This window comes from Oreochromis aureus, linkage group 19 (genome assembly GCF_013358895.1).
Source record: "Oreochromis aureus strain Israel breed Guangdong linkage group 19, ZZ_aureus, whole genome shotgun sequence".
Taxonomy (NCBI): domain Eukaryota; kingdom Metazoa; phylum Chordata; class Actinopteri; order Cichliformes; family Cichlidae; genus Oreochromis; species Oreochromis aureus.
Window position 1 is genome coordinate 10,345,505 of NC_052960.1, and position 9,544 is coordinate 10,355,048.

General features: G+C 37.5%; 1 protein-coding gene across 4 annotated transcripts; it reads right to left on the minus strand.

Moving 5' to 3' along the window:
• Nucleotides 1-61: 61 nt before the first annotated feature.
• On the minus strand, nt 62-9,060 carry dnajc5gb (DnaJ (Hsp40) homolog, subfamily C, member 5 gamma b). Of its 4 annotated transcripts, none has more exons than XM_039603635.1 (7): nt 8,870-9,060; nt 7,268-7,397; nt 6,244-6,457; nt 5,935-6,088; nt 4,175-4,228; nt 3,155-3,211; nt 62-2,204 (listed from the first exon to the last, which is right to left on the minus strand). In XM_039603635.1, exons 2-7 carry the CDS (start codon nt 7,378-7,380, stop codon nt 2,140-2,142), a joined length of 657 nt encoding a protein of 218 aa, XP_039459569.1. In that variant the 5' UTR covers nt 7,381-7,397; nt 8,870-9,060; the 3' UTR covers nt 62-2,139. The 4 variants fall into 4 exon arrangements, with proteins under 4 accessions (XP_039459569.1, XP_031592845.1, XP_031592844.1 ...); XM_031736985.2 differs by having other exon boundaries at nt 3,155-3,208; nt 4,175-4,231; nt 8,870-9,058; XM_031736984.2 differs by having other exon boundaries at nt 4,175-4,231; nt 8,870-9,058.
• Nucleotides 9,061-9,544: the final 484 nt, after the last annotated feature.

Sequence of the window (9,544 nt, forward strand, 5' to 3'; positions counted from 1 at the left end):
CAGGAGCCAATGGCAGGTTACTGAGCCAACTCCAGTGAAATTATAAGACAACCGCATGACATTTTCTGAATTATTCAACTTTATTTCATGAACTGCTTTAGAAGCAACTCAAATTTACACCAACAGTTGGAAATTTGTCAAGTGGACAGAACAAACCCAACATGGAAATGTTTAGATAATGACATAAAATACACATTTCTGTAAAATTATTCAAAAACTGCATTCAGGCACTTTTGCGTCAAGTATAATCATTGGCATACAAAAGTATACAAGCTGGCTTTTACACCGCAGTCAAGGATCGTCAGAAAAATCAGCATCCATATTATTATTAGATCCAGATTTGTATAAAACGAAATCAAAATGAAGCGCAATCTCAACATTTTTACCCCGAGAGAAAATAGAAAAATATCATTTAAACAAAAGAACCTTTATCTTAATATATACTCAATTTGTAATAAATCCTCTAATCATAAATATAGCTCTGACTTTACACGACAATCATGACATACACAAAGTCAAAATGGCAATAAATCAGAAAGCTGCGTTCTTATTTTCTAAAGAAAAAAAAAAAAAAACTACGATGGTTTTAGTGTCAAGTGTAGAAAAATTCACACGACTTTCTATTCACCTCTCTGCATATTTTTTTATTTTTTATTTTTTACTTACGTGCAATGACAAAAATTACCAACTGTACCTCTTTTAAAAACACTGGCTCACTTTCTTTCCAGGAGTTAAAACAGATTATTGTCACTGTGCCTGTGTGTAATTAAGTAAGCTTGAGCTGGAGCAAAAGGGACTTAAGCATAAAGGTTAAAAACATCACAAGTGGAAACATCAATCAACATGTCCGAAACACATTTCTTTTGTTTTATCTCTGCACAAACAGAATAAACAATGGTCCACTGGTCCAACAGGTTTTTTGCTTTAGGTAGTGAGGGAGGAGGCGGCTTGCAAAAAGGTGTGCTCCCCCAGCTGGTTGGCGAGTGGTTCCTGGGGCTTGCTGGTTGTTGCTAGGTGAAATCAGACACAAAGAGGGCGCTACAGCAGAAACCTCCATGTGACTTCTTTGGTTTCTACACATTACTGCACTCGCCCATCCAATCACAGTTAAATGTAACTCATTTAGGACCAATTTCTAAACGTACCATTGAAGTAAATTCGAACTTTTTGTGTTAATTAAAAGTATATAAATCTGGTTTGATTTTGAAGCTGTTGTTTTACAATTATGGCATTTACAGGAAGACTCATAAGTCATTACCATCCTTAGTAGATTTCAAGTGGACAAACACAAATGTGATCAACAGTCTTCATCCAACTCTCAGAAGGCGATTTAGTAATTCCTTAAAATCTCTCAAGTATCACAAGACTAAATTCAACGACTTATTCACAACCTAGCAACCGTGTCACCTAAGGCAGCACTAAAATTTTAAAACTAAACCTTTGTCATTTGATAAATCTGTGTGTGATCTGTGGCCACATCAGGAAACCCTTTAACGTACAGTCTGTTTCTATGTGCAGTACGAGCGAACAAGCGTTCTTTTTCCCCAGCCACTGAAAACTGCGAGGCAAAGTAAAGTTGAAATTTCAAGTCACCATCTCAAACTTTCAACTTGCTGGCACAAACGTCTGATTAGGTGAAACTTTAAGTGAGACTTGAGTTGAAATCCTGAGTTATTGAGTCGAAATTTTGAGATCTGACACCAAAAATTCTGATTTACGCTTGGCATTTTTTTAATCCTTTTTCAGTGCTGGAAACAAGCTTCCACAGAAACCCCTGAATCGGCATATTAAAAATAAAAATCTGAAAATTTCTGAATCTTGGGCCAAAACGTGCTCTGATCATGGCACCTTCAGAATATTCAGAACATTCAATATGAATGTGTGAGTTTAAAGTGCGCAGGAAAATAAACAATTATCCCGAGCTCAGAGGCTTTGATCTGCATGGCTTTGTTATTTGTCTCCGCCCAAAATTCAGAAATTTAACATTTAAAATGAATAAATACGAGACTGGATCAAAGAAAAAGCACATTTTAAAAAAATATCTATGGCACAATCAAATAAATTGCAGTTTGACTCATGTAAACAAACAAATCTCTGAGATGAAAACATTTTCTGCACTTCAGTGTTTGATACATTCGTTCATTCTCCAGGTCCCGAACCCCCCTTGGCTGCATGAGTCTGAATCACAATCGGTGTGTTCTCCCCTGCAGAAGGTAACAAGAACAGGTGATGAACAGGTGTGTGGTGTGGGTGTGTTCTTAAATGAGGCAACAAGTTGACAAAACCACTCATGTCTCACAAAAAAATAACACATGAAGGAAAGTAAGTCTCATCATTTAAAAATAAATAAATACATAGATAAAGCAGTTATGTTACTGACTGGGTTCACTGCCTTAGTTTAGCATGTTAGCGTGCTAAATTAAGGTATTTCACCAGATGATGGCGCTAGAGAACAAGTTAAGTGAACACCATCTGTACCAAATTTCATGTCAATCCATATTTGTACAAATTTTTCAGCCAAAACTCCAGAACTATAAATCTGTACGAATCATTATATGGCAATCTGTGCAATCGTTATTTGGAGATTTCATATATGCACTTTTTAATTTTTTTTAATTTTTAATTTTTTAAACAAGCACACAGGAAGGAGACTTGTCTTCTTAAATAGCATCCCTGTATCACCTCTATTCTTGTGTCTGTGCATATATTCATCTGCTTATACATGCAAACAGAGACTTTAATGATTGTTTTTTTTAAAGAATACAACCAAACAAGATAATTTAAAAAGCAAAGCACTATTATTACAGTTTGAGTCATGATCTTTTATAGCAGGGAATAAACCATATAAATGGTATAATGCCAAAAAAAACCAAACAAACAAAATAATTTAAAAAAAACCAACCAAACAAAATCCTTTAGGACAGAAACACCGAAAAACACTTATTGAAACCTTTCTCAATAGTGACAACAGATGATACAGCACAGAGCTGAGCTGGTGCTACAACAAAACAGCAGCTAAGGAGAAAAAAATAAGCAGCACAAAAACCTTTAAATCAATTCTTTGCTGTAAGATCTAGCAGCTGAGTTAAGCAGCACAGAGCAGCAGGAAGCTGACAACAGGTGAAAGTTATCTGGAGGAGGAATAACAACTTACCTGAATACATATTGGCATCGCTAGAGTTCGGCTGAATAACTATTACGGGATGGTCTGCTGTAAAACAAAATACAACACTGGGTAAACCAACACGGCTTCTTAACGACATCTCTTCAGTTTCTTTTGTTTTGGCTTGAAATGCACAAAGACGACAGAATACAGAGAACGAGATCGGCGCAGAATTTAAAGGATTAGCGTGACATTTTGTTAGGCAACAGCATCAGCATCAGTGAATTTCATAACTGCCACTCTACATGCAAGTCTCACGTGTTATAATAAGACTAATCTGACCTTTAGCACGTCTTAAAATGATAGAAATACAACCTCAGATGACCTATGAAATGTGTCATTGTTTATGTAACAGAAATAAGCCAGAATGCAAAAGCAGTGTTTGAAAGTATACGAACACACTTACCGCTTAGATTGCAATTAACAGCGTAACTAGCATTTGGGGGTTGGATGGTTTTAGGTATTACCAATTACAGAGATCAAGATCAGGGCAGAATTTAAAGGATTAGAGTGACATTTTTTTTAGGCAACAGAATCAGCATCAGTGAATTTCATTAATTATGTCTCTACATGCAGGTTTCATCAGAGTAAAACAAATGATCTCGTCTTTAGCACATCTGAAAATTAGACAAACGGGGGGCTATTAGGTTTGCAAAGTCACATCTAAACAAATCACAAAACATCTGGAACAATGTCCACTGGACAGATGAGACCAAAGTGGAGACATCTGTCCACAATCCGCAGGACCACGTTTGGAGAAAAACCAAACACAGCACATCATCAAAAAACCCTGGTAAGATCATTAAAAATTTTTTTTAAAAAGCTTTGGATTTCCTCTGCATCCTTCACATTAAGGATTTAATACGTGGACAAGATATTGGCAAGCAAAAAAAAAAAAAAATCTTCCACAGTGAAACACTGCTATAAGATCTAGCAGCTGAGGTAAGCAGCACACAGCAGCAGGAAGCTGACAACAGGTGAACGTTACCTGAAGACAGATTAACACCTTACCTGAATGGATAGCAGCATCGCTAGAGTTTGGCTGAATAACTATTACGGGATGGTCTGCTGTAAAACAAAATTCAACACACAGCTTCTTAACGGCATCACTTCATCTGCTTTTGTCTCGGCTTGAAATGTACAAAGACGACAGAGTTCAGAGGTGAAGTATCACCAGTTACACACATCGAGATCAGGGCAAGATGTAATGGATTAGAGTGACATTTCATTAATTTCCACTCTACGTGCAGCTTTCATGAGGATAAAAGTAAAAAATATTTTGCCATTTAGCACGTCTTAAAATTAGATGGGGGTGGGGGGGATATTAAGGCTATTTCAATAAAAATGTAAAGTCCATCATTCTGCGGCGAGAAAGATTATTCACAAGTGGAAAGCATTCAAGACAGCTGCCAATCTTCCTAGCAAATTTACCTAGAGATCAGAAAAACTCAAAAAAAAAAATCCAAGAGCTGTATGTGAGATTCTTCAGGCTACAGTTGTCATGTTAAATGTTAAAGTTTGAGAGAAAACAATTAAAAACAGACCAAACAAGTATGGCTTGTTTAATAGAGAAAAAAATTAAAAGTGACAGTATGGTTTAGGTTTGGAAAGTTGCATCTGAACAAACCACAAAGCTTCAAGAACAAAACCATGAAGGGGTGATGATCTAGGCTCGTTTTGCAGCCATTCAGTCAAACATGAACTCCTTTGTATAGCAAATTATTCCAGAGTCAACTGTTAGGCCATTTGTCTGACAGTTAAAAGTTTGGCCCAAAGTAGGTAATGAAATTGGACAATGATCGCAAGCACAGCAGCAAATCCACACCAGCTTAAAAAAAGAGAAAAAAACCAAAAGTGCTGCAGAGGCCCAGTAAAAGTTCAGACCACAACCCAGTTAACATGCTCAGGGCTGAGTTTTGGTAAATGCCCACACACCCCACTGAAAAGAAACAAATCAACGAGTCGCAATGGGACACCCAAGTCGCGATTAAAATGCTGCGGTGGGACCTTAAGACAGCTGTGCATAAACAAATGCCTCCACTTCAATGAACCAAAGCAACGTTATAAAGAAGAGTGGGCCAAAGTCCCTGCATCCCTATGAAAGACTGATGAAGTCATCCATCCATCTGTGGTTCTTCAAGCTACTGAGTCATGGGGTGTACTTTGTTTACGCACACACTGCTTCTGCATTTTAGCTTAGTTTTTATTAAAGAAACAATGACAGTGTAATATGTCATCAGCTGTTGTTCATCTGAGATGTTTACTTCATTTTTATAGACTATATCATTTTCTAAACATGTCCTGTACTGAATGAGGATGTACCCCCCCTCTCCTCTTCTTGGCAAAGTTAACTAGCTGCTGGATTTACTGCACATGCACAGTTAAGATCAAGATTACTGGCAGGCTTACAACTGCTCAGCATAAAGTAACACCCATGTTATCAGTACAGCAAAACTGGGCTGTAAATACTTCAAGAGGCTGTCGACTGTATCTAAGAGAATCCAGTTAACGCCATCCTGTGCAGACTTTCCACAGGAAAAGACATAATTAACTATATCGGTGAAAAAAAGGCAGACTAAGCTGTAAAAACTAATATTTCCATATCATTAATCCTAGATTTCTAGAGGAAACATTTTCAACTTAAAAATGCTGATAATCAGAAACTGGACACTGCACCATTTGGTTTTCTAGCTCCAGCTCTTTGTTTCCATGCAAGCTGCTGCCTTGCTCCACTGTATATATTCTTAAGTGAATATAAAATAGTTCCTCACCTGCATCTTGTTCTCTGATCTGAGCCTCCAGGTCCTCAGGGTCCATGTAGACAAAATTGTCCTCTTCATCATGTGGTTTGCACTTTCCGCAGCAGCAACAGCAGCAGAAGCAACAGCAGCAGCAGGTGAAAATAGTGCAGCACACAAACAGGGTCTAAAAGAAAACCAATGTGAGTATTAGGAGAGTTTTTCACACATTGCGGCATGCTCTGGTTTGGCGTTTAAATTTCTGCATAATTCACCTACTACCAGTACAAACAACATCATACTCTGTTTTCACCTTTAAAACTACATCCCATTGCTTCTCACCTTGAACCAGCACTTGGACATGAGAAAGTAATATTTGACTCCCTCCTCCCCAAACTGCTCGGCCACAGAGAGGCCCATGGATCCATATTGGTCGTAGATGCCACGCTTGTCCACATCAGTGAGGATGGAGTGGGCATTATTGATCTCCTTGAACTTCTCAGCTGCTTCGGGGTTGTCTGGGTTCTTATCAGGGTGATACCTTAAGGCCATTTTCCTGGTCAAAAGAGAAATTTAAAAAAAACAAAGAAATGAGGGTTAGAATTCAGACTCCTTTTCTTGCCTTAAATGATTTGTTAGGACTGACAATGTAATCAGCTGGAAGTTAGATATCTATCTATCTATCTATCTATCTATCTATCTATCTATCTATCTATCTATCTATGTGTATTGTAATATATCTATATCATGGCTAAAGCACTTGTGGATGGATGGATGGATGCAAACTGCATTTCGTTGTCTTGTACTTCTGACATGTGCAATAACAGACAGACAGACACATACACACACACACTTGAAAACGGTGCTTTCGTGTTGCAGTGTTGACAGGAAAAACAGACTTTTTGAAAAAGATGACACATTTTAGTCATGTGATGCAGTCATGTGACCAATTAAACTAAGATAGCGGAGGGCATTATACAGCAGTTGTTTTGTTTGCTCTCAATTTTGACAGCCCTATTAAAGATTAATATCAGTCTGTACATGCTTCAGATAGCTTTTCTTCAAATTCTTTAATTCTCACTCGCTTTTGCAACTTTGTACTTTTGTGTTACTCGCAACTCCAATTCCACCTCATTGTTAGTCCATTTAAAAAAGTCGGTGCTTTTCCTCCACATTTTGCTGCGACGTTTCAAAGAGCCAGAAAGTAAATAAACAGCAGACAGAAATGAGGCAGGTCGAATCTTCTTGCGTTTCATGCATGCGCAGTACTGGAACGTAAGCCTTTTCGGCTGTTTCAATGTGGATGCACAAATCTGTGAAAATGACTGAACATGCTAGTGAATAGAAGTGAAAGAGATAATCACACCTGTAGGCTCTTTTCAATTCGTCAGGAGACGCTCCCTTCTCCACTCCCAGCAACTTGTACAAACTCTCTCCTGTTGTTGACATTTTCCTCTGTGGTCTGTTTGGATCCTCCATGTTTCAGGATGTGTTTTCTGTGACATAAAAAAACGTAAACAATTCCACCCTTTTCTGACAGGTACAATGCAGACAGATCAGGAAAGTAACTTCAAGGGCTCAAAAGTTTAGTTGAAATAAAGAAGTTTGAAGGGGAAAAAAGAACATATCTGGAAGTTCTGATGGACAGCACGCTCATCAAGGACATCATTCAGTATATCATTAATCTGCATTGTCCCAGTGCAAGTGAACGCAGCAGCACACTATTCAGATACTGTAAGGGGTTCTAATTCATGTTTATTGCTGTGGTTGAAGAAGTACTTCTTATCACAGAAAGTAAGCGTATTACTTGCATACATTTGTACAATTAACCTAATTTAGCCTAACCTGCACGTCTTTGGACTGTGGGTGAAAGGTGGGGTTCTCTGGGAGAATGGGGACAACATGCAAACCCCACATACATTCATATATCCAAATAAAACTCAAAACAGAAAGTAGGATCAAGTTTAAATACAAAAGTTCCTCATACCAGCAGTTAGCTAAAGTGGTTTAACACATGTAATTACTCTGGTTTACAACTCTTGTTTATTGCTAATAAACCTAAATAGGCCTATTTGCTGGGGATGTTTTGTTCCTTAAGAGGACATCATACGCCTTCACATTTACCTTTTCAATTGAAAAGGTCAGCCAGCCTCTTTGAAGAACAACAAATGCATTTCAGCACCCCTTAACTTACATACTGACATGTTTTTTGATTAGCCCGTGCACCTTAGCAGCAAAATATAATTCTTTAAATTCAGTGAATCGGCTTTTGGTTTTAGTTACCCTACCACCCCTAAAGATTTATGTAGAACCACTGGTCACAATATGTATGCCAAACACTGCTTGTTGACGTCTGCATGTGTTTTAATGCCTAATATCCTTGTTTGATTTGTTTAACTGGTTGTAGTCTACAAGATTTACTAAGGGATTGTATATAAAATAAAGAATTGACTTGTTTTGCAAGCGTCCCTATGAATGCATCATTGCACCCATTTGTACTCTACATTATAATCAACCTAGTTCTTTTAGCGCGTTAAAATATCTTTGTAGAGCTGTTATGTTATATTTGTGGCAAATTTAGCTACCCTACTGGCTAAATTTGTCTTGAAATTGACATTTTTAACGTCAATAAAACTTATTAGCTTGATAAATAAAGGACATAAGCCTCACTTTACCCAAACACAGACTGCAGCTACTAACTTGTGACAGAAATGTTACTTCTGGTTCAAAATGGCTTGATATTCATGAGAGACATGTTTGACCGATTATAGGTCAACAATTCATTCACACGAATCAGCTTTTAACACGACTGGCTGTATAACTACAGCTCACTCATAAAAACATTAGTTTAGCTCTTACATTCAACTAGTTTTGCTAAATTTCACGTGAACACCTGCGGGTTCAGACTGCTAGCTGACGCAGATACGTTTAGCAGGGCGGCTTGAGGAACATGCTCAGTCTTACTTACCAGATAAATAAAGATATTCGCTGTTTTCCGTCGAATCATAGAGTCCGAAAGTTGTCCGTTGACTAATTTAATATTTATTCATTAAAATAACTCAGTTACACGACCTTTTTTTATGTTAACTGTGTCTCCTCATGACCCGGAGGGAAGTTGTGAAAGGAGCCGCAACACAGAAGCCGGAAGTTTGAGAACATTTTTTTTTTTTTGCAATTTAAAGAACTTTATTTAAACAAGTACACAACCAATCAGCATCGCCTAGAAAGTCGTCTCTAAATCCTTTCCGATTTTTTTTTTTAAATTTATTAATATAAGATCCAGCTCACATAAAATTTGAAGACCCTGACAGTTATTATAGTTTGCTATTTTTCTATTTAGTTTTATTTTTTTAATTATTATTTATTCGATTTTTTTCTTTCCAATACAGTTTCAAATCACGTTTTATTATTATAAGTATAGCGAGGCAGAGAAGTGTGTAAGAGTGGTGCACGAAATGTATGATAACACTGAGGTAGTAGTGATAGATATGTGTTGAAAGTGGGCGTGGGATTGCATCAAGAAACATCTCGACCCCTTCTAGTTTGGATCTGTGATCTGATGAGGTCAGCCAGGAATCTTCCTGGAGTATATAATGTTTGCAAACAACATTGTGATCTTTTGCGAATGTAGGGAGCAGATGAA

What these genes read in the sequence shown, in the direction of transcription:
- dnajc5gb (XM_031736984.2), bottom strand. Translation starts at nt 7,380, where the DNA reads ATGGAGGATCCAAACAGACCACAGAGGAAAATGTCAACAACAGGAGAG. An exon ending in TGTCCAAGTGCTGGTTCAAG is followed by an intron (nt 6,089 to 6,243) that starts GTGAGAAGCAAT and finishes GTTTTCTTTTAG; the next exon opens with ACCCTGTTTGTGTGCTGCAC. An exon ending in CGATGCTGCTATCCATTCAG is followed by an intron (nt 3,212 to 4,174) that starts GTAAGGTGTTAA and finishes TTTGTTTTACAG; the next exon opens with CAGACCATCCCGTAATAGTT.